General features: G+C 35.6%; 1 protein-coding gene across 3 annotated transcripts in view; it reads left to right on the top strand.

Annotated features, from left to right (window-relative positions):
- Positions 1-6,077: 6,077 nt before the first annotated feature.
- VPS8 (VPS8 subunit of CORVET complex) overlaps positions 6,078-26,060 on the top strand; it is a gene marked incomplete at its 3' end in the record, with an annotated part of 188,721 nt that continues 168,738 nt past the window's right edge. For 2 of the 3 annotated variants that reach the window (XM_084231489.1, XM_084231487.1), the window contains exons 1-6: positions 6,078-6,265; positions 7,300-7,368; positions 13,526-13,656; positions 17,731-17,824; positions 21,248-21,280; positions 22,211-22,265. In XM_084231489.1, coding sequence (XP_084087615.1) covers positions 6,113-6,265; positions 7,300-7,368; positions 13,526-13,656; positions 17,731-17,824; positions 21,248-21,280; positions 22,211-22,265 — 535 coding nt within the window. In that variant the 5' untranslated portion in view covers positions 6,078-6,112. The remainder of the gene's footprint in view (positions 6,266-7,299; positions 7,369-13,525; positions 13,657-17,730; positions 17,825-21,247; positions 21,281-22,210; positions 22,266-26,060) is intronic. The other variant, XM_084231488.1, reaches the window with a different exon arrangement.

The raw sequence follows: 26,060 nt of genomic DNA, 5'->3' as shown, positions 1-26,060 counted from the left end.
CTGAAGGATGAATGTGATCAGCAGTTGTTTACAAGCCTGATTACATAAAGGAGAAGATTATTACTTGGCTTCTTGTGCCACAGATTCATATATGCTGTGAGTCAAATAATATCCTCTGAAGCTTAACTATGACAGGTAATAAAATAGATATAGTTAATTTGCACATAGGTGTTATTCCTGTCTTCCAATTCTTGTGTGAATCAGCAAATATTTACTGAGTGTCTACATAGCTATGCAAGTCATTGAACTCAGGGATGCAGGGTATACAAAGACACTTGGCTCCATTTTTGTATATTTGGGGAGAAAAGATATAGTCACATGCTAAGTTAACTAATGAGTCTTTATGAGGGAAATGCCAGGTGGTATTTAACAGAAGACATGCATTCTGTATTCAGAGGATGCTTCGGGAAGGAAGATGTGCAGAAGAAAGGAAGGAAAGAAAGAACATAGGTAAATGGAAAGGAAAGGGTAAATCAACTCCAATGTCAGATATGGAGAGGAAATGGAAATTATCCTTGAAGGACTCTGAATACAAATAATAAGTTTAGTAATAATATGATGTTTAGAATCATAGACTTAGAATTTGGAATTTGATCTTGCAGGCATTGGGGAACTGTTACAAATTAGTCCATTTACCAGAGAAAGCTAATAGATTGATAGAAGTTAATTCTTCAATGGGGCCTCCCCTGGTGGCTCAGGCAGTTGAGCACAGCGCTGTGAAGCTGTCTGCAGCCTCTGCAGCGTGGGTTTGATCCTGGCTGGCCGGGGAGAATCCCCCATGGTGCGGTAGACCTCTCCTGTCTCGCCCGCTGCTCCCCTCAGCAGTGTACTTTGTCAGTCTGCCTGTTCTGTTCCCCGCTCTGTCTCTGGTGAATTCTCTCACCCTCTCACGCATCTGGCCTACATGCTGGTTCTTGTATAAATAAATAGATGAATTAAAAAAAAAGAAAAAGAAGTTAATTCTTCATTATATTTTTCTTCACAAAACAAACCACAAGAAGACCAAACAAAACAAAGAAGGGAAGAGAAATACTTGGATTGGGAAGGCCAGAAACAAAGTTGGTGTGTAAAATCACTTCCATATCATGATTTTGTGATATTTCCTGAGGATATAGTAAAAATAAACCATTTGATTTTACTGTAATGTGAAAAGTGTCTCTCATAGGACACTTTTAGGAGGTAAAAAATGTCAGTGAATGAAATAGGATTCTGGAACTTAAGAATAGTTGGGAAAGTTTGCCAAAGTTAAAAACTGATGAAAGAATTCTACATTAGCCTGGCCCAGTATAGGTCACATTCTAGAGTTCTTACTCAGTTGGCCAATGCCATAATGGGTCATTGCTGTTTATATGGTATGTATTTTTTTAATGGTCCTTGAATCTATTAATTGCTTGGGAATAACCTTATTAATTGGGAACTATGATGTCACATAATCTTAAATTGGAACTATTAAAATATTAGTTTATCAGTGCTTAGAAGAGGACAACTTACTAGGTAACATTAGTTCTGTGACAGTCATTTCCTGTCAGATTAATCTGATTTCATTTTGGGTGATACTAAGAAATGACATAACCTCCCATGTTGTTTTTAGGTAAGGTCTTTGTCATCGCCTTTAAAACTATAAAAACACTAGATCACAGGATGGTTGGGTGAAAAACTAGCTGTAGAATGGTGTCTGAAGAGGAAATTACCAGTCATTCATTGCCAACCTTTGTACTGGGATAACACTTAAATGATATCTGAAGGCAGTATCTGCATCAAGTGTATAATATTAAGCGTCCATATATTAAGCATTTCATCATTGGTCCACCTGTTGGAATGAAGAGCTTGCCAAATAAATAGTTGGGTAACACTAGGTAACAAGGGAGGGGTTAGTATTTCAGAATGTTGGGGATGTGGCCAGAACCAAATTAATTGAAGTTTGTTAGTTTATTTATTTCTTATGGCTGCCTAAACAAATTGCCCCAAGCTTAGTGGTTTAAAACCACAAAGATTTATTATTTTAGAGTTCTGTTGTTCACAAGCCCTCCCTTGTTACCTAGTTTCCTGGCCTTATTCTAAATCCTTTGCAGTCATTATATTATTCTTCTCTGTAGACCTGCCAAATAGTTGTATTCCTAAGAGGACTATCAGTTGTTAGTGACCAAAAAACAACAAAACCCAAAATCGGGATAGCAGGGACAGTAGCTGACTCAAGTAAGGGAACTGCCAGAAGGTTATGTCCAGCGCTAACTTCACAGAAGATGATCCTGGGACCTGAGTGATAGTAGGACATTCTCTTTCCTCCTCTTCTGTGCTTCTGCGTGTAGGTCAATTTAATTTTTGCTAGAGAGTCTGTGCCTAAAATGTAAATTCTGTCAGCAGAGTAACTCTCCAGGGACAGATGCAAAGTAGGTCTTTCACTGACATGTATTAAATAAATTACTTCCTTTTCTGCAGAGCTGGTGGAGGGTGGAAGTACTGCTCAGACTTATTATTTATTGTTTAAAGACCAGTGGAATTGATTCTTCCTCACCAGATACATTTTAATAAATCCTGGCGCTGGCTATATTATGCAGTGTCTATTAATAGGGGATTTTTTTTGTTTAATTTTTTTTTAAAGATTTATTTATTTACACAAGAAGCAGGGTACAGGCCAGATGCGCAGCAGGGTGAGAGGATTCACCAGAGACAAGTGGGGAACAGAATAGGTAGACTGATGAAATATACTGCTGAGGGGAACAGCAGGCGAGTCAGAAAGGTCTGCCGTGCCATGTGGGACCCTTGCCACCTGGCCGGGATCGAACCGGCGCTACAGAGGCTGCGGACAGCTTCACTGTGTGTTGCTCAACCGCCTGCGCCACCAGGGGAGGCCCATTTTTTTGTTTAATTTTTTATTGGGATAATATGGGTTGATAACATGTTTCAGGTGTACAGCCTTATATTTGTATATATTACATTATAAGCACCACCAAAAGTTGCTAGAAGGGGTGGTTTAATTGGCAGCCTTCAAAGAATCATAAGGTTTAAAGGAGTTTTTCCCCAAATAAGAGGAACTGCTCTGGGAAAACTACAGGAATGGGCACAATATTTCAGCTTATAGATGCATGCGCAGAAAAGGTAGACAAATTGACCAAGGTCACAGCTAGAGTCTGGTGAAGTCCAGACTCCAATCTGATTTCACTGGACTCTTTGGTGTATGTTCTTTCCTCTTTGCCATACTTCACATGGATAATAGGAGCTCAGCAAAGTGAAGGTCGGAAGTGGAGTAAGGGGTGTACAGCAGGATGAAGTTCTTTCTTCAGGGAGTGTTTGATCACTTCTTCATTGTGGTCTTGGTGTACACAGGTGCTGAGCTGTTCTGAGAACCTCTTACTAACCACATTTAGGACATAAAGAGTCAGAAAAAAAGTTATTTTCCCAATTGAGTTATTTTGGAAAGACAAATGTGAAGAATGAGGCATTTTAGGTTATTAAATCATTTGAATGACTTTTTTTTTCTAATTTGCTATGTGGTCTTTTCTACTATTTTATAAAAAGCGTAAGAATAAAACTTGGTGACTATTCTTAGGAACCATTGAATGTGAATTAAATTGTGCATGTTTGCAAACATTCCTTGACCAATTGTAATTTTTGCTAAGTGGTGCAAGTAAGAGTAAACTTTATTAAGGAATAATTTGTCATGAGCCAATATAAAAGCTAATATTGCTACTGCATTTGGGTCATTACAAAAGGAACAGTACATTAGGACCTGAGATTGGGAAGATACTTTCAAATATTGCCCAGAAACATGGTCATCTTCAGGGAAAACTGAAATACTAAAGAAGAAATGTATGTATTTTTTATTTTTATTTTATTTTTTTGTGTGTGTGTATTGCACAGCTCTAAAAGATACAATGCTGTATCAAAAGAAACATAATTTGGTTTACTTGCAAACTCGTCATTTCTAGAAAACTAAACCTGTATTTAGGAAAACACCATTTTGAGTTTAATAACTGAATGAAAGATGCAACTTGAGTGTCTTCAGTTATGTATTCTAGGGATGTGGTTGATAGCATGTGTTTGTCGGAGAGAGTCTATTGCAACAGATGAAAGAAATTAGTCTGTATTTGGAAATGTATCAAATATACTAGCTAGAAAAATTGGTTTTAACTCTTGAAAAATCAGTCTTCATATCTTAGACATAGTAGATATTAATTCCTTTTTTTTTTTAAGATTTATTTATTTATTTATACAAGCACTGGGTACAGTCAGAAGCGCGGGAGGGTGAGAGGATTCACCAGAGCCAGAGCGGGGAACAGAGCAGGCAGAAGGACCGAAGTACACTGCTGAGGGGAGCAGCGCGCCATGTGGGACCCTCCTACTCCGGGGCTGGGGAGCAGCCGGGGATCGAACGGGCGCTGCAGAGGCTGCGGGCAGCTTCGCAACCCAGCGCTCAACCACTGTGCCACTGGGGAGGCCCGATATTAATTTCTTTCTTTTTTTTTTTTTTTACATTTTTTTTTTTTATAGAGGCATGTTTTTATTTCTTTCTTTATTTTATTTGTTTGTTTATACATGCACTGGGTACAGTCAGAAGCGCGGAAGGGTGAGAGAATTCACCAGAGCCAGAGCGGGGAGCAGAGCAGGCAGAAGGACCGACATACACTGCTGAGGGGAGCAGCGGGCGGCAGGAGAGGTCTGCGCGCCATGTGGGACCCTCGCCCAGTGGCCGGGGAGCAGCCGGGGATGGAACCGGCGCCGCAGAGGCCGTGGGCTGCTTCGCAACCCAGCGCTCAACCGCTGCGCCACCAGGGAGGCCCCCGGATATTAATTTCTTTTAATATGATAAAAATGAAACATTGGAGGAAGTAAAACTAATTATCAGTACTAAAAAATGAGCCTAATTAGATAAAATTGTGAGTTTAGAAATGTTTGAAAACAACTAATTCACCCTTTTGAGAAATTCTTTCAGTGGGTCAGTGGTTATCAGCCCCTTTTTTCTGCCTTCACTTCTCTAAGCAATTCAGAGGAAGAGAAGTTCATCCAGCAGGGAGGGGTGGAGGTGGTAGTGGTGATTATGCCCCTGTGGGCAGTATGTAGTTTGAAAAGCTTCCCACTGAGAGTTACTGTTAGTTGTTGGATACTGTCAAAAACACATAATCTAGAAAATAAAATGACCTTGTTTTTATTATAATTACTATGGCATTGTTTCTATTTTCATATTCTTGCTTCTTTTAAGTAGGCAGAGCTAAGTGATGGGCTTTTAATAATTTGGACACATATTTATAGCCTTATTACAACATAAAACATTTAGAAGCGTGTTTAATCAGTAAGCATAATTTTTTTTCTAAATATACTACTTTTATTTTTTTAGAAATGACAATTTTGCAAGTGAACCAAATCACCTGTTTCTTTTTGATATAGTACTGTATCTTTTAGAGCTGTTAAATATAAAAAAATTACATATATTTCTTCTTTAGTATTTCAGTTTTCTCTGAAAATATTCATGTTTTTCTAAGACTTTCTTTCTTGAAATCTCTAGTCAGCTATGGAATTATTTTGTTTTGGCATCATTCTTTCCCCTAATAGATCCTAATCCTTAGATTTAATAGTGTTGAATGACTAACCATCCTCGTTAGTGTGTATGCCAAATGCCCAAGAGATCTCTGGTCCTGTGTGTATGTCAAGAACAAAACTGATTCTGTATGCTTATCTCCAGGGGAACTGGAAAGATAACTGATACTTTGAGATTTGGAAATGTGAGGAAGGGGTTAATTACAGCTTTTTGGCACCAGTTTATCCTCATGTGCTTAGGTACAGAATTCAATTGGCTCCAGACTGGTAACTTATGATTTTGGTTGGTGGATGACTTCTGAGACTCTTAAGTGTTCCTCCTTTTTCTTTCCATAGAAAAGGTACCCCCGTGCCATACCCTGTACCCTAATATATATGTTTTTTGCCTATAACCAGACCATTGAATGAAGAATGAGTTTCCTTAGACGTCTAAGTCTGTCTTTGTGATGTCCAATTGAGGAAATCTAAATGACACATCTTTCTCTTTTTTGAAAAGATATCATCATGATCTAAGGCTAAAAAACAAAACAAACAAAGGCTTGCTTGGATTGACTGAAAGCAGTTATTGAAAGTAAATATGGAAAATGAACCAGACCATGAAAACGTGGAGCAGAACCTCCGTGCCAAGACTACCGAAGAAGAACTGAGTAAATCTTTCAATCTAGAAGCTTCGCTTTCAAAATTCTCTTACATAGATCTGGACAAAGAGCTGGAGTTCAAAAATGATCTGGTAAAAATTCAAATTTTGTCAAGTGACATTTAACCAAAATGTTGGGTAGAGTATATTTTATAATCCAAATGCTCTAAATCTGTATATTTTTTGCATGGATTAATGAGTCTGTACAGTTTTATGAGATAATATCACTCGTAGTATAGGTCATTATATGAAATACTTTAATACATGTTCCCATTTGAGCTTCACAACAGTCTGATAATACATTTTATAGAGGAAGAAATGGAAGCATACTTTTTTTTTTTTTTTAAATATAAGCACTGGGTACAGTCAGAAGCGCAGGAGGGTGAGAGAATTCACCAGAGCCAGAGCGGGGAACAGAACAGGCAGAGTGACAAAATACACTGCTGAGGGGAGCAGTGGGCGCAGCAGGAGAGGTCTGTCGCGCCATGTGGGACCCTTGCTGGTGGCCGGGGATTGAACTGGCACTGCAGAGGCTGAGGGCAGCTTCGCAGCCCAGCGCTCAACTGCTGCGCCACCAGGGGAGGCCCAGCATAAGTATGTTAAATGACTTCTCAAGATCATAGAGCTAGTGGTAGGTTTAGAATTCTTCTGTTGTGATTTTTTCCCCATTGATTTGATGTTTATGTTTTTGTGATCATGAGAATATTTAATGTCAAGTTGTTTCATCTAACCATTTCTCACCGTGATTTATGAAATAACTAAGAAATGTAGTGTCAGAGCTCTGCATATTGCTTATGACTTTAGTCTACATTTAGAAAATTAGGGCTTGTTATAAGATACATTTTTTGGGGGGGTCATATTTAAGAAAGCAGATGTCAAAGTCTAACAAGTTTTCTGGAAAGGACTGACAGAATGGTATAGTTTGTGCATATTTGTCCTTCATAATCACTGAATATGTGAATAGAAAAAGAAGCAATTTGGTAGTCTTTTGACCAGCCTTTATTACCATGGGTAATTGACTTGGCTTTTGGTATGATCAGTTTGGTGGTATATTTGTCTTTTAATTCTTAATTGGTTCTAATCAAGTGAAAGACATTACGTGAGCATTCATTCTTTTCTCTATTTAGATTGATGACAAGGAGTTTGACATCCCTCAAGTTGATACTCCTCCAACACTAGAAAGCATACTAAATGAGGTAAATATATAGTAATAGTAACTATCATTTTATGGCATTGATTTTAGATTAGTTATAGTGTTTGTGTCTAGATCTGCACTGTCCGGTATAGGAGCCACTGATCATGTGTGGCAATTTAATTATAGTCAAATAAAAATTAAAATTAAGTTCCTTAATTGTACAAGGCATGCTTCGAGTGCTCAGTAGCCACATGTGGCGAATGGCTATGAGAGTGGACAGCAGAAATACATAGAATTTTTCCATCATTGCGGAAAGCTCTAATGGACCGTGCTATTTAACTTGTGAGCTTTGCAAGTGCAGGGCCATGTCTTGCTCATCTTTGTGCCCCGTTCAATGCCTCATACTCTACACTATAGAAGAAAAAAAAAATTATTAAGTGAGCTGAGATACTGAATTCACGTCATTTGAGATAGTCATTATACTTTGATGTTGTATCTACTAGTAATATTCACATAGCTTGTCCTCTGATACTCCAGAGCACCTGCAACCTTTCAGTGCATCCCATCACCCTTCTTCATAAAGAAAACAAAACCTCCAGAGTTTGTCTTATAGCACCTTCTCAAAGAGTTTTCAAGAATTTTTTTTTTTAAGATTTATTTATTTATGCATACAAGAGCTGGGGTACAGGCCAGAGATGCGGGGGGTGAGAGGAGTCACCAGAGACAGTGGGGAGCAGAACAGGCAGACTGACCAAAGTACACTGCTGAGGGGAGCAGTGGGCAAGACAGGGGAGGTCTGTTGCGCCATGTGGGTTGCTCCTTGGCGGGCCAGGGATCGAACTCATGCTTCAGAGGCTGTGGACAGCTTCATAGCATGGTGCTTAACTCCTTGCACCACCAGGGAGGCCCGAGATTTCAAGAGCTTTGAAAGGATATTATTGTTTTCTGAATTAGCAAGTTAAAGGCTTTATAAAGAAACTTTGTGGGAAGGCTGTTTCGTAAGCTATGCCAGTTTTTGTGTACCCTGCATCTATTGCAACTCTTCATCTTAGTCTTCTGGATCTTATAAAAATGTGCATAAGAGCCCCTTTGGAGGTTTTAGCTTTGAATTTGAGGAAGATTTTTTGAATTTGTGAAAGTTTTTAAATCTAGTTCAGATTCAAAACTGTGTTTTCTACAGGATGGTACAAAGGGTCCCCGAGAGAAATGCTCCCCGAGCCACAGCCATGAATGAACTTTTTGTTACTTCTTTACCTTTTGGGGTTTTAAGCCACCACTTTATAGCTACTTTCTCTGTGAATTCTATCTTTTATTATTCTTGTGTGAGTTTTCTTCCCTCCTCTCTCCCCACTGGTTTAATGTTGATGTTACTTTGAATATATTCTAACTTCAAAAATGGTGCAATCTATGCTGAGACTTAAACATTTTAAATTTTGACAAAGACGACTTTGGTCAGTGAAATAATATCCTCTTCCAGTGAAATGTCCTGTATTTATTGCCTTCTAATATAGAGGAAATCTTTCTTTAGAGATGAACAGATTATTTTAGTTAATTTTGCTGTCTTAATCACATCCTCATTTCAATTATCTTACTAAGTATGAACTAAAAACAATCTTGAAGGACTGTGTACAAAGCCTTTGTGCATATGTATATAATAATGGCAAAGAAAGTAATGCTTATATGAATGTGACTGTAGTTCATAACGAATAAAAATACTGTCTTTATGTAGTTTTCTTATCTATGAGTAACAGTAAGTACAGTCATTAGTGGTTTACTGAGAAGATAATACTTTCATCCTCAATAGTAATTTGGTGCCTCATGTATTTGGGTCATAGTGTTAGATGCTGGGATTATAAAGTGTAATATGACTCTCCCAGACCTTGAGAGAAAAATGGTAGTTGGCCAGTCTTCACAGCCCCGGGGAGTTGGGCAGGTAGACAAGTAATTTAAAGTGGACAGGGAGACAATGGGGCAGGAAGAAGACTTTAAGGGGGTAAGAAGTATAAAAGAAAATGATTTTAAAAAGAAGAAAATAAAAAGGGCAGATGTAGAAAGTATAAATAAACACTGGTTCTGGGATGTGTGGGTGCTGAAAGGAAACGACATGCAAGGTATTTTATAGAATGAGAAATTCGAGATTACTAAGACATCCTAAATCTCAGAATTCAAGGCATGAAATAGTTAGTAGGTCTTGCCATCTTTTGAAACTTTGAAATCCAAAGTTTTTGATTTTGAAATTCCATTTTTTACCCATCAGGCCTTACTCCTCCATTCCCTTTCTTCTGTGAAATCTGTTCTTTGACCTCATCGAGACCAAGTCTCTTGATCTTTCCTAGTCTCCCAGTCTCTTGAGAGTTGTCCCCACTTCACTTCAATCCTGCTATTGAATCTTGTAACCAGAAACTTCTTTTGAACTTTTTATTGGACGATAACATACATATAGAGAAAAGGCAGACATCTTAAGTGCACATCTTGGTCACTTTTCACAAATGGAATGCCCTGTATAACCAGAATCCAATGAAGGAATAAAACATTACTAGAACCCCAGAAGCTCATATTGTGCCTTTTCAGTGTCCAACCAGGATAATCACTGTCCTTACTCCTACCAGCATTGATTAGCTTGCCTGCTTCAAACTTTATATAAAAGGAATTATATATCATGTGTATGTCTCTGACTTATTTCCCTGGATATGTTTTTAGATTCATTCATATTTTTGCATGTAATTGTTCATCCATTTTCATTGCTGTATAAAATTATTTATATGTACCACTATTCATTCTACTGTTTATTGGTACTTGTATAATTTCCAATTTCTGACTACTATAAAGAGTGCTGCTGTCTTTTGGATACACACACACATTTCTATTGGGTATGTACCTAGGAGTAGAATTGCTAGGACATAGGCTAGAACTATGTTCAGCTTTAGTAGAGACTGCCACAGGTTTTTCAAAATGGCTGTAATAATATAAATTTCCAGAGCAGTATATAAGAGTTCTGGTTACCATATCCTTGGCAACTTTTGAATTTTGCTCTTTTTTGCTTTAGCCATTCATTCTCACAAGTGTGTAGTAGTATTACTTTATGGTTTTAATCTGTATTTCCCTGAAGACTAAAATTGGGTAGCTTTATACATGTTTTGGCCATTTTGATATTTCTTGTCAATTTCCTTTTCATATCTTTTGCCCACTTTTCTATTGATTTTTTTCCTCTTATTTATAGGAGTTCTTTACATGCGATGGACGTATACTTGTATGTATTAGATACATGTGTTGTAAATATCTGCTTCCACTCTGTGGGTTACTCTTTCACTCTCAATGGTGTCTTTTGTCTTTTGTTGAGTAGAAGTTGTTACTATAGCTGGGTTATTAAGTTTTTTCATTATGGTAGAAATTATGACTATTAGTATATCCTGTATAAGAAAATTTTGTAAAGTCCAGAGTCAAGATAATGCAATCCTATTTTTTTTTATTCCCCCCCCTTTTTAAAAAAATTTACTTTTTTACATCATTGTTCATTTTTAAATAATATTTTCTTCTCTGCTCCCCTGCCCCCCAGGTGTAGTCCCCATAGAATTTCCTTGCACCCGTGCACCATCACCTCAGTCCCCTGTGCTCCTCCCTCACTCTAATCCCTCTCCCTCCTCCTTCCCCGCAGGATGTCTCTGATTTATAATTGTCTGTTTTTGTTTTTTTTTGTTGTGTTTTGTATTGTTATTATTTTTTTACACTAATGTCTTATTTGGTTCCCCTATATTCCTTCTATAAGTGAAACCATCCGATATTTTTCTTTTTTCTTCTGACTTAGTTCACTGAGCATAATTCCTTTTAGCTCCATCCACATTGCTGCGAATGGCATGAGTTTATCTTTTTTGAGATGCAATCCTATCTTTTTTTAAATCTTGAGTCTCTTTTTCACAATTTATCTGGATTTTGTGTGTGTGTGTTGTGTGTGATTGTGTGAGGTATAAACCAGCACTATTATTGAAAAGAATATTCTTTTTTGTGGTAACACCTTTGTTTTAACTCAGGTATGTTGGTCGATTCTTTTGGTCTGTTTGTACTTGCCTCAATGTCATGTTCTAATATTTGAGCCTGTGTAAGTCTTGATAATGTAATAGTTGCTCAGCTTTGTTGTCTTTCAAGATTGCCTGGCTTATTCTTGTTTTTTTTTTTTTTTTTCATTTCTTAGAAGTTTTAGAATCATTTAATTTTAAATTTGATAGGAATGTATAGATTTTAAACAGCAGTTTTGAGAGAATTGATATCTCTGCTCTGTAATGAGTAATTTTAAATTCAACCTTATTGAAACTCTTAATTCTCTTTCCTTCACTGCTTTCTTTCACTTATTCTGTAAGCCCTCAACCATGGCTTAACTCAAATAATTTGTTTTCATTAGTTATGTCCCCAGGTGGCTTAAGAAAATCCAATAAGATTTTGATTGACTCTGTTGCTTAAAACCTTGGTGATGCAGTTCTTACTTCCAAATTATTTCCTTTCATTTTCCCTGTAGCATTTACTCTAATCTTTTACAGCTCTAAAGTAACATAATGTCTCTTAGTCCTACCCCTGTTGTTAGTGGATTGTGTGTGGAAATATCTGAAGAGCAGTTGGAAATATGGGCCTAAACCCTCAAGAGAAATGTTGGTACTGAAAACATGAGTTTGGAGTTATTAGCATGGCATAGTACTGGAAGCTATAGATAGGGATTAGCTTGTTCATATAGGAAGAGAAGAATTAAGAATATAATCATCCTGGGGAGCAAAATCACTTAAATATTGGACTAAGAAGAAACTAGAGAACATGACTGAAGAGACAACATAAATTGGAGGCATACTGGAAAACTGATGTACTGGAAACCAAGGGAGGGGAAAGTTTTAAGAAAGTAGGCAGCTGTCAGCAGTGTTAAGTGATACTTACAAGACAAGAACATGCTAACTGAAAACAGGCCAGTGTATTGACTAGTAACTTAAGCAGCAGTAGTAGTCAGTTGCTAGGAATGAGTGGAGAAAGTAGAGATAATGGGTATGGACTCCCTTCTTAAGAACATTGATGGAAAGAGTAAGACAGCTGAAAGAGTAGGTGGGGTCAGAACATTTTTCTGTAATATCTGTCACTTAGAATCAACTTGTTCAAGGCTAAACTTGTCATGCTTTATTTGTTATTCTTCTTTTCTCAATTACTAGGGTCACCTTTTCATCTAGTTGATCAAAATGAAAACCTTGAAATTTTCTTTGACTTCTCTCTTATCCCTCTTTCTACCCCCTTTTAGATAGTATCCAGTGACTTTGGATTTTATCCCAGTAATGCCTATTTAATCATTCTTTCTCTTGATGTCTTCTTTTGCATTCTTAGGCTAAACTCTCCTCTCTTTCCTTGATAATGCAGTAGCTTTACTGATCCTTAATAGTCTCCTTGCCTCAGTATCCTTCTGCAACCTCATCAGTCTCCATACTGCCCCATTTTTCTTTTTAAAACATGGTTCCCATCATCTGTGTCCACCTCTTAAAATCCCAGTTACTTTCACTGCCTACTATATGTAGTACACTAATGCATTAACTAATTGAGTATTCATTATATGGTGGGCATTGTACTAGGCACTGGGGATATAGTGGTGGATATGATTGACACAGGCCCTGCTGTCACCTAGCTAAATGTATACAAGGCTTTACACTTGGGACCCATCTTACCTTTCTAGGATCACTCCAATTCCTACTCATTTCCTCCAGTCATTTTAGATTATTTCCCTTCCCCTTGGCACAATCCATATTATGAAATCACAGTGTTTTCAGATGCTGTTTCTCTTCCAGAATACCTTTCTATTGTCTGCTTGTCATATTTCAAAGTATATTATTTATAGTCAAGTGGTATTTGACTATATGGATTTGCTCCCCATTAACCATTCACTTCCAGTTAACAAGTATAGCATCTATACAGGTTTGGGTTTTAGGAAATATTTTGTAGCTAACAATAACCTGGACTACTGCCTTTGCTTCTTCTATAAGAAAGGCAGTTTGGAGTGAACTCTTTGCTGAGAGAAATATCTATGTAGAGTTGACATTTAATTCTGTGCTAGGCCCCTCTGGTCAATAGCAATGCTTGAAAAAGAGGTGGAAAGCAGAATTAACCATGTGAGTATCTTGGAGAAACCCATTAATACCTCTCTGATTTATGGGGTATTTGGAATTTTGAACTTATTGATCCATATTCTTCCAATTTAGACTGATGATGAAGATGAGTCTTTTATTCTTGAGGATCCTACTTTGTTAAACATTGATACTATTGATTCTCACTCCTATGATACTTCATCTGTGGCAAGCTCAGATAGTGGTGACAGGACCAACTTAAAAAGGTAAGTGCTCATTTAAATCCTACTTGAATATAGTTAAAATAGTTGCTCATCTGAAATTTATAAATTTCTTTATAATGCAATATGGCCTGCTGAAACCCTGCATGCAGAGTAGAAGGCCCACTGGTTAGAAATGGTATGCTTATTAGGCCCTAAAGATTTTGGCCCTATTGCAGGGAGAAGTTAAAAAGATGGGTGCCATGCAAACCCAGTAGGATACCATAACAACCAGGCTCCCAGAAGCAGTAGAGCCCTTGGGGGGAGCATGAATCAAACCTGGCACAGTGTCTGTGCTGGAAACATGAAGCTTGGTTTACATCACCACCTTCTTTTCCCTGGACCCCCCCAACCCCTTGCTCCCACCCTCTAAGATCAGCTCCAGCATTCCATCTTTGCCTTGGAATGGGTTCAGAGGAGAGTCACAAAGATGATTAAAGATTTGAGAAAAGGACTTAAAACCCCAAATAACTTCATTTTGGCTGCTTTTCACCTTACAAATTCTTGGAGAGAACATGAAAAGGAAAGAGAAGTGGAGGAAGCATAATGTAAATACTTTATTGAATTCATGTGTAACTTTAATGTTGATAAAGTTGTCTGTGTATTTTCCCTCTCTTTAAATTTTGCCTGTATCAGTACTGCCTTCTTTAGGTTGTCAACTCTTGTGGGATGCAGCCGTCGCTGTATATATTAACCTGTTCATCACCATGTCCTACAAATAGATAACTTAAATGTTTTCTTTGTCAGCTTTATTGAGATAAAACAGACATGTAACATTGTGTAGGTTTAGAATGTCAATTCTTAAAACCTTTATTACAAGTGTATTATGAAATAATTATCACAACAGGGTTGTTAACACCTCCATCATCTCACATGATTATTTCTTTTTGTGATGAGAACATTTAGGATCTCTCTTGACAATTGTCACATAAGTATATAAAATACTTTCAAGTTTATAATGTTGTTAGCTGTATTATTGTTAAATACAGTCACCATAGTGAATATTATTAGATCCCAGAACTTGTACCCTTTAGCTCACCTCTCTGCTTTATCCCTACTTTCTAGCCCCTGGCAACTACTATTCCACTATTTGCTCCTATGAGTTCAGTTTTTACATTTTTGAATTTTTATATATTCACTTTTTGAATTCAGTTTTTCTTAAGATTCTGTATATAAGTGAGATATAGTATTTGTCTTTCTCTATCTCACTTATTTCACATAGTATAATAGCTTCAAGATCCACTCAGCTTCAAGGTCACAAATTTCCTTTTTGCTCATAACTGAATAATATTCCTGTGTGTGTATATGTATACATATATAACACACAGAGAGCACATCATATATATTTTCTATAGCATTCCCTATTATTCCCCAATATGTGTATGTATGTATGTATACACACACACGCGCGCTTATACTCACAAACATACACACCACACAGGACATCTTCTATATCCATTCATCTGTAGATGAGTAGTTAAGCTGTTTCTATATCTTGATGATCGTGACTAATTCTGCAGTGAACTGGGAGATGCAAGTATTTCTTTGAGATAGTGATTTCATTTTCTTTGGTTATATATCCAGAAGAGGGATTGCTAGATCTACAGTGAAAAACCTCCATACCGTTTCCCATAGTGACTGTCCCAATTTACATTCCCACTGCTAATACACAAGGGTTCGTTCTTTACATCCTTACCAACACTTATTATCTTTTGTTTTTTTGATAATAACCTTTTTAAAGGTGTGAGGTGATAATCTCACTGTGGTTTTGATTTGCATTTTCCTGATCATTAGTCATGTTGAGTATCTTTTCATTTACATGTTGGCCATTTGTTTGTCTTCTTTGGAAAAAATGTCTATTCAGGTTTTCTGACCATTTTTTAAATTGGATTGTTTGCTTTTTGCTATTGATTTGCAAGAATTCCTAATATATATTTTAGATGTTAACCCTTTATCAGATAGTTTGCAAATATTTTTTTCTCATTCTGTAGGCTGCCTTTTCATTTTGTTAATTGTTTCTTTTGTTCTGAAGTGCTGTTTAGTTTGTTTATTTTGCCTTTGTTGCTTGTTCTTTTGATGTCAAATCCAAAATTTGTTGCCAATATCAAGGTCAAGCAGAGTTTTCCATATATTCTCTTTTCTATTTCGTTTTCTCTTTTCTGTAGGATTCCCTAATATCCCCCTAATAAATGGAATCAAGCACTTCTTTATTCCAAATCATTTCTATGGTTTATATATGTCTTGTTCAAAATTCATCTTTTAAGAGTTACTTTATTAGTTCTAAGTAGGCTATGAGGTCCTTGAGCCTAGTAACCTTGACTTTTCTTATTTTTTATGTTTTCTTCAAGCAGTTTATAGTTTCAAGTTTATGTTTAAGTCTTTAATTGAGTTAATCCATTTATTTTTTTGTGAGTGGCATGAGATGTGGATTAAATTTAATTCTTCTGCATGTGTTTATCCAGTTTGCCCAACACATTTATTGAAGAAAGTATCTTTTCCTATTGAGTGTTCTTGGCTCCCTTGTCAGGTATTGCTGACATTATATGCAAGGATTTATTTCTGGGCTCACAATTCTGTGCCATTAATCTATGCTTCTGTTTTTATGCTAGTACCATTCTGCTTTGATTACTATAGCTTTGTAACATAGTTTTGAAATCAGGAACTGTTAGGCCTCTGGCTTTGCTTTTCTTTCTCAAGATTGCTTTGACTAATTTGAGTTAGTTGTATTTCTACACACTAGCAAAAAAATCTAAAAAAGTAGTAAAATAATTCCATTTACAATAGCATCATAAATAATAAAATACTTAGGAGTAAATTTAATTAAGGAAGTAAAAGAGCTGTATACTGAAAATTATATGACATTAATGAAAGAAATTGAAAAAGGCACAAATAAGTGAAATGATATCCTATATTCATGGATTAATATTGTCAAAATATTCAGACCACCCAAAGCCATCTACAGATTCAGTGCTTTCTTTATCAAATTTTTCATGGTGGTTTTCACAGAAACCAAACAAGCGATTCTAAAATTCATATGTAACCATGATAACTTAAATGTTTTTGATGATCTGCTCACTACTTAACAGATGTGGTCTGTGTTTGTTGCATACATGGTAATGTCAGAATTCCTTTGCATGGCATCTGCCTGGACCCTGCTTATCATTTCACCATTTGACTGTCTTTCTAAGTACTCTCACTCCTATCCTCTTGATCTATGCTTTTTATGTACTCCCATTCTCCTCTTTTCAATCCCCTTGTCCATCCCTCCCCCACAATGTGTACCTTTACATCTTCATATTTCTGCTTGAGATTTTTGTTACCTGACGGACTCCTGGTTACCCATCAAAAGCAGATTGGACATTTTCCTTTTTCTATAGGATTCCCTAATATCCCTAATATATGGGATCAAACTCTTCTTTATTTCAAATCATTTCTATGGTTTATATATTTTTCTTGTCCAATATTTGTCTTTTAAGAGTTACTTTATTAGTTCTTCTAGGTAGGCTATGAGTCCTTGATCATTGAAATCTTGACTTTTCTTATTTTTTTATACTCCCAGATCATACTTTCAGTCACATAAGCATAGATGCTCAATAACATTTGAGAATTTAAAAATTATCTGTAGGTGATGTTTAGGATATGTGAGAGGAGTATTAGTAGGAACATCAGAGGATGATGAGTGGGGAATTTGAGGTGCTTGGTAGAAGAATGAGGGTAGATATAGACAGAAGGTAAAGACAAGTGGGCAAGGGTGGAAGGCAGAGATAATGTAAGACTGGAGGAGCATACTGTAGGCAAACTTCTGGTGAATAGTACATCTTCTTGCTATATTACTGTAGGTAGGCAAGGTACAGTTTGGATCAGTGAAAAAGGGATCATGGCTTTATTCATTTTTCTGCTTGTGTTTTTCTGAGATTCAACTTAATGTGAAATTGTTAGACTGCAGCTTTGCAAAACAGCTCACAAATTACAAATAGTGTTGTTCTCTGCTTTCCTTATTGTTTTGTTTTTTTCAAAGTTTTGTGACCATTTTTTCAATTTTTGTCTGTTCTTAAACATTTCTTTCTTTTTTGCTTTTAGGAAAAAGAAATTACCTGATTCTTTTTCACTCCATGGGTCAGTTATGCGACATTCCCTTTTGAAGGGAATTTCTGCTCAGATAGTGTCTGCAGCTGTAAGTATTTTGTTCTCTCCCCAGTTTTATAACCTACAATGGCATAATGAAGTAGGAATGAGCATAAAACAAAGCACAGCACTTCTCTTGGCCTGAGGCTCAAGAAAAATAGAATCTGGCTTTCATGATTTTTGTGTGATTATTTTTGACTCATAAGACATGGCTACACATCTTGACATAGAAATTAGTGCAGCCATGAAATAAAGGTCTGCTCAGAGTCTCGGGTGTGCCTAAATGAACTATGGCAGCAAGCCTAAAAGAAACACTATATGCCTTTTCTTCAAATTCCTTTTTCAGTTTAGTGGCCATCTTAAGTATTTGGTTAAGGTAGAGTGCTTGTTTTTTTAGTCTTTTGTATGGAGAAATGATTGATCAGGATTTTTTACAACTGAGTGAGTGTTTAACATAATTTACAAAAGTCTTTTCATGTACTTTACTTCATTTACTCTTACAGCTTTGAAAGTAGGGAAAGCCATATCCTATTTTACAAATGAGCAGACAGACTCAGAAAGGTGATATTAACTTGTCTTACATCATTGGGTTAGGAGATAGCAGAGCAATTACTCAAAATAAGAGTGTCTAGCTCCAAGGCTAGCTGTGAAATGGAGGTGATACTGGGGAATGTGGCCAGTGTATAATAGCTGGAACAGAATATCTCTGGTCTTTTTTAAAAATGATTAAGGACACTGGGTTAATGCAAAAATATTTAATAGTCCATCAAGACAATTGACATTGATTTTAGTGTGTTTTATCAAACTTATCCTTTGATTTCAAAGCCCATAGTTTTATGTGGTTTTTCAGCTTTAAATTTCTGAATTCAATGTATAGATCCTGTAAATAATAATGATGATAATAATGGTGATGATGATGATAATGCAGTTTCATACCCCAGGAACTTTGATGTAATTTTAAAAGTTCTTTTCATGGAGCTTATTTGGTATTTCATATATTCAATTTGAACAAGAAGTAAAAGTTTCAATTTTTCAGGAGAGTTAGAGATTAATCCAAAAGTGGTATTGGATACTAGAACCACATTGCAGTTTTCAGGTTTATTAAAGAAGGCTTTTATTGCAGATAACAAAAAAAGTGCTCTCTGTGGCAATTGATATACCCTGACCCAGCTCATATATCGTGAAGTCAAATTAAATAGAGAGATAGTCAAGCAACAGAAGTAACCTGGGCAATTGTCCTTCCTCTTTTAGGTGGAGAGTAACTCATATTTGCTAGAATAGGAACCACCTGTTGAGGATTACATTTCCATGACGTTTTCTGAATTTAATCCTTATGTAGGTGATGAAATTCATTCCTTTCAAAATCAAGATGAACCAGAACAGTCATTTGACCCACCTGTGCAGTTTTAAAAATATTTTGAATAATGGAGACTGAACTAAAACTCAGACACTGAACAATGATTAGATAAATCTGTTATTTAAAAGGGTTTCTCCTCCCTCTTGAAGAGGAGGGGAAAGTTCTAATAAATCCCAGAGTGTTTGCATTCTATTCTTATTTCATTGCTATGGCTGAGCTCCTTTGGTATGTTAAAATGAAAACTACTTTTCCTGTGACAGTCTTCATCCCATGCCTCCCTAATTTTGGATTACCAGCTCAATTTAAGTTGTATGCTTTTCTGTGATGGTTTATTAACATGTAAAGATATTTTTATTTTTGGGTTTCTCTCCTGAATAGTTTTCAATAATGCCTTCTGCCACATGGATAGTGATGTTTTTAGGGCTGCCTAGGACCTTCATCTTCACAGCTTTGTAGTCCAAACATGGAGAATGCTTAAGAGGATGAAACTTTTGGAATCTTCTTCATGGTGAAATGACATGTGACTGTATTTTAAATTATTCAAATTCATTTTTATGAATATATATCATTTTGATGATAAACTAAGATAGTAGAGATACTTAGGAACTGTGTTTCTGCAAAATATGTCCAATGTGTAAGAATCTCCTGGGCAGCTTATTAAAATGCAGATAACCTGAGCGCCTCCCTAGACCTACTGAGTTGGAATCCCTATCAAGCGTAGCATGCATAGCACAGGGATCTGCCCTTTGCAGATATCTCAGATGATTCTGATATACACTGGCTTTTGAAAACCACTGCCCAAAGGTGTTGCAACACCATTACTAAGATTCTGTATTCTCTCAAACGAGTCCCACATTTGTGGTTTTTTGGCTTTTAAAGTTAGCTGATTTTGTATTTCATTGTTCAGGTTCCATTTTGAATATAGCTTCATTCTTAATCTGCTGTTTCATTCTTTTTTCCTATCTTTAAATCAGTCATTTAAATCAAATATTTGTTGTAAGCTTCTTAATATTGTAGAACATTATGTTAGGCATGCTATCCACACATATACCCACACAGAGTTGGGTGTGTCCTGCTGTCTAGAACATTGTACATGGCCATCTCAGTGATTGTTCTTCCTCAGAATCCCATGTACTAGAGTCTGTTTCTTAAATTAGTTCACAGGAAGCTCTTTAAAGTTGGATAAAATACATTCTGGCTTCTGAGAGATTATAACTGACCACGTTAACAGGAAGAGACATAGAAAAGAAATACAAAAGACACATAAAGAGCCTGGAAATACTTCCCTAGTAATCTTGGGCAAGTCAGCTAAACTCTTTGAAACTTTTGCTTTCTTAATCTGGAAAGCAGAATACTACCTGTCCTATTTATCCCTGCCAGTTTGAGAATTAAATGATATGCTATATGCATATGAGTGCTTTTACCACTACTCTGTTAATCATTGTTGTTATTTACAGCTATAGAAGCATCAAATAGTTACCCTTACATTTATATGGTACTTGACATTTAATTTCAATCTCATAAAACTCAAGAGGTCGATAGGGCAGTACTTGGTATTTCTCTGAGAAGATTAATACCCAACAGTTTCGGGTGACTTTCCTAAGATATTCACTTGCTAGTAAGGAGCTGGAATCAGCATTTAATTTTGATTTTCTTGCGCTTAAGAGCTGACTGAATATACCCTGCTTGGATTTTATTTAGAGGTTATTGTATAATCTGCTAGATAGGAAGTTTTGACTTAGAGGAAGAATATCTTTGACATATGTTTCTCTTTTCTAAAATATTTATGTCTTTCTACTATTTTGATCCATAGTGCTTAAAGTTGATTTACTGTAGTTTATTGAAAATGGAACCTCTTTCCTCTCTCTTTTCCTTTATGTTTTCATTTATAATCAGTACCCTTACTGATGCATCTGTTGGAGTTAGTAAAATAAAATGAATCCGCTCTCATATTCTTTGTATTGTTAAAATATACAACTTTTAGTTAGGGGCAAAAATGAGGTTCTGCCTCTGAATTGATTTGGTTCAAGGTATATGTAAAGAGAGATCCTTATGTCATTTTCTATTTTAAAATGAGAATATCTTTTTAAGTACTTTTTTTAAAATTTCATTTAGGACAAAGTAGATGCTGGCTTGCCTACAGCAATTGTAAGTATATTTTAAATAATCCTTTAAAGGTAAGCTTTCTATTTGATTGGGTAAGATATATACTTATAATGTTCAAAGTTATTACATAAATTATTGTGATAATAAGCTAATAAATCATTTACTGCCAGTAATCAGGTTTAAAATTTATCCCTGTTGAATGTTCTCTTTTTTTCCCCATTGTATTGTTAAATCTAAAGAAGCATATAATGGAATAATGATTAACTTCTTCCAGACTTATTTGTATGTGATACTGCCTTGCCCAAGTAAATTTGCCACTTTGTTGATTTGGCCTCTGGTTATAGGGAGTGGAAAACAGTAGTTGGTAAAATCAACTGTGATCAGTAGTACATTTAATAGCTTTGAACTTCATTGCTAAACCTGCCAAAAAGTAAATTTGTGGGGTGATTATAAAGAGAGAGTTCTTGACTGTTTCTAGCTGCCTACGGTAGCTTATTGTTGTTGTTGTTGTTATTATTATTATTATTATTATTGTAGCTTATTAGTCAGTCAGTTGGTGAGGAAGTGGTGCCTTTTGGCTCTTAGGAGTAAATTGCAGAAGAGCTTCCTCATCCTTTCTGTGTACCTCACAGGAGGCTCTTGGTGGAGTAGAATTAAGTACCTTTTTCTTTGTCTGAACCCCTGGATTTTTAAAAAATGGCTTTGGAGAAAACTAATTGGCATGTTTTGCCTGTGATGTTGAACATATGCTATTTTGATATTGTTACCCTTCCAGTACATTTAAAGGATTCCCAGAAATAAAGTGGCCTGACTTTCATTTCCCGTTTTGCCTCTTAGATGAAGTTCTCCTTATTTATAATAGTTGGTATGTCATCTGGTTTCTAGAGGAAAGAAGATCAACAAAGTCAGCTGTGATTGTTTCAAAATCCTTGATATAATTTCTTAAAATGTAATCTTCCCTTTTGTTTTCAGGCAGTATCCAGTCTGATAGCAGTGGGTACATCTCATGGATTGGCTTTAATATTTGGTAAATTTTCTAAGTACTCATTTTAAATATTAAGCATTCTTTCGTGTCTTATAAAATTTTTTCATCATAGTTTATATAGTGAACTTCATTTTTTTTGAAAAATCAAAAATTTGAAATATAATAGTCATTTTTTTTTTGGTTACAAATTACTTGACTCAGCTTCATTTTGTTGCTCATTTCAGATTTATTTTATTCTTTATAAATTTATTTGTTATTGTGCCTCTTGACTCTGCTGTCCTAGACAAAAAGAATATAAAGCTGAAAGAGTCCTTGGCTTGTCATCTTATTGGCTTCCATTTGGAGTGAGGGTGATTTTTAATTCTGAAACATATCCAAATAATAGATAATCTAAAATATTTCTTCAAGAAAAGAGAGTCCTAGACTTTCCCAATAATTTTCAGTAACTCTCAAGGGCAATAAATTACTTTTCATTTCTAAGCTGAAAAACTTTTAGCTTGGAATCACATTTTTTGGTTTGTTAAGAAGAGAACTTAGGAACATAGTCTTAAGTATCTTCTTTTATTTATTACCTGAAATTAAATTACCCTAATTTCATTTATCTTTCTTTGCTTTGAATTCAGTGCTTTGAACAAAATATTTTGTTCTGATTTTTTATTTAAAACCTCTGAGATAATTTTTAAAAAAAATCATTTTTAGTGTTCTCTTTAAGATCTTAAGTCTTTTGTATATCATTTAAGTGGTATTCCTGATGTGTTTTAGTAAGGAATCTTCAGGACATTGTATAATGATTATATAGGAATACTTAAATAGCAGAACAACAATTTAATCTCTGTGGATGTTGCATCTATACCATACCACACAAGTGAATAACTGGTTATTTTTCCTTATTTTGAACAAGTTGACTTCTGTTTGTACATTTTTCATTATGTCAAGCACTTTGTTAATCATGTGATTTTAACACTTAGTTTTGTCAAAAGTTATTGATTTAATAATTTCATTGTTTGGGGATAAGAAAAATGGAAACAGAAGTATAATTCTCTTGAGAGAACTTCACATTTGAGTCTTTAAATAGTGAATTCTTATTCCATAATTGATGTGTGTTCATAGTAGGAAAATTCAGATGAGCAAAAGATTGAAGATATAAGATACCAAATTCTACCATGCAGGAATGATCCCAGCATCTCTGCATAGTCTTCTAATCTTTTTTCCTGTGCACACGCGCGCGCGCGTGTGTGTGTGTGTATTTCTATAACCTCCCCATGGGATCACGTTAATTTGCAACCTGCTTTTTCATTACAATGAGAATCTTTCCATATGATAATGTATCTGTAATATCATTTTTCATGATTATGTAGTATTCTTTTAAATGGATTCATGATAATTTACTTAACCATTTCCTACTGTAAGTTTCTGAATAAATAGTATAGTGGTGAACATCCTTGTTACTGCATTTTTGTACATATGATTACTTCCTTGAGACAAATTCCTAAAGGAATTCTTTGGGTCAGGCTATGAACATCTTAAAGATTTCTGATATATTTTATGTAATAATTGCCTTCTAGGAAGTTTTACCAGGTTGTTCGCCTATCAAATATAAGAATGCGTTTTCGTGTATCTGATGGGAGCATAATTGGTATTAGAGTGATAGAATTTTGGGAAAGATCTTTAAAGATCTTTTAGTTCACTTCCCTTATTTTATATATGAGGTCATTGAGAACCACAGAGGTAAATGGCATGCACAGAGCCAAGTCATAATCACTGAATCCTAGATTAGTGCATTTCCACCATTGTGTAATTCTTCTGTACTAAGAGTAAAAAGAGACAAATTCCTCTTTTTCTCTGAATCAGGTTAGAATATAATGCATATAACTGTCAGGAGAATGCTTGTTGATTTTTTGTTCTCACTTACCAGTATTCACTTTTCCTCAACTCTTTGTGCTTTGACATCCCTTCCTTAGCATGAGGTTTTAAAAGTATGTGCCTGCTTATAATCAAATCCATGTAGTGCTTGCTGCAATGAATTGAAATGAAGACTTAAAAACAGAGGCGAAGAAGAGTACATTGTGATTTGATACTGTCTCCTTAATTTTTATGGGCCTGCTTCCTAATTTTTTTAGACCCAGCAGCTTTCCTGTAGATATGAGTATATGGTAATCTTTCATTACAGTTTCATGGAAAAGAACGTATGAACTCTTTTTAAAGGAACCATATGTTCTGGTTATACTTTTTTTAAACTTAAGATAATCTTAGTTTATAACATAGTATAAAGGTTCAAGTGCATAGCTTTATATTTTGATATCTGTATGTGCTACATTATGTTCATTTACTGTGGGCATTTAATCATATAGTTAATAGCTCACTATAATTTTACTCATTAATATGTTTACTCATCATTTTTGTAAGTTATCAGATATTTGCACAATAAATTTTAACAAATGGGTTCAGATTTTCTTGAAAGCCAGAAACAAAAGGCAGAGTAATGCTACGAAGTGTTTAGATGGAGTTTGGCTTAAATCTGATCTCTTTTATTTTTTTTTCCTTTTTTTAAATTTTATTTTTTAATTTAATTTTTTAAATATTATATATTTTTTACATCATTTTTCATTTTTGCACAATGTATGCATTTTCATCGTGGTTTTAGTTCCCATACAATTCCCACCCCCCTTATTTTCATCCTACTCCCAGCAATCAAAAAAGATAAACACATGCAATTTGCAGCAACATGGATGGAGCTGGAAGGGATCATGCTCAGCGAAATAAGCCAGAAAGAAAAAGAAAAATACCGATGGTCTCACTCATAGCAGGAATTTAGAAAACCTAAATAAGGGACCAGGAAAAAGACTAATTATAATAAAGTAAAAATCAACAAACAACTATAAACCTTTTTTTAAAAAAGATTTATTTATTTATATAAGAATTGGGGTATAGGCCAGAGGCGTGGGAGGGTGAGAGAATTCACCAGAGACAGAGCGGGGAGCAGGACTGGCCAGGAGCAGTGGGCGAGACAGGAGGGGTCTACCGCACCATGTGGGTTTCTCTCTGGCGGGCTGGGAATCAAACCCGCGCTGCAGAGGCTGTGGACAGCTTCACAGTGCAGCACTAAATCCGCTGTGCCACCTCAACCCACTACGCCACTGGGGAGGCCCCTAAATCCGATCTCTTTTAAACATCTTTGTCAATTAGAAAAAGTGCAACAGGAAGAGCTGTACTTGTTTGTACCATTAGATTCTCTTTGGAAAAGAGGCCTGAATCATTAAAATAATTATCATTATAAGCTTCTTAAAGGTTCATGTATATTGCCTGTTCTTAAGGAATTATAGGAATGTAGTATTTATAGCATGTCTTCATTCTTTCAATATATAGGATCTCAGAAATTCAAATCTTAGAAAGACGTCTCTTTCCCAGGCCCTTAGTTTTCCATTTCATGTATGTCAGTAGATAATCTTTTTGAAATTATTTTTAAGTTTCTATCAAACATAATGGGCTTGGATTTACTTACTGTGCTGTAATCTGAATATTATATATTTTCTCTTTTCCCATAACCAATACTTGAATATAATCATAAATGCTAGCAATATAAATAATCACAAGTAGTATCTTTCACACTGATAACTAAAGTTTGTCACTTATACTCTTAAAATTTTACCTGTCTTTTTCCTGAACTTTTGAACTGATTTCTTGATTTTTCTCTCTCTTTTGACCTTTTTTCCCCCATGGATTCAAAGGAAAAGGTATAGTAATTTTGGTTTGCATGAGTGACTCTTTCTTTTGACCTTTTTAATGTTAAAATTGAATATGGTCAATTACAGTCTGATTTTTGTGAGATGCTTATTG

The sequence above is a fragment of the Talpa europaea genome, assembly GCF_964194135.1.
Source record: "Talpa europaea genome assembly, chromosome: 4".
Classification (NCBI taxonomy): domain Eukaryota; kingdom Metazoa; phylum Chordata; class Mammalia; order Eulipotyphla; family Talpidae; genus Talpa; species Talpa europaea.
Note: the sequence above shows the minus strand (reverse complement) of the source record. Positions and strands in the feature narration are given on the sequence as shown.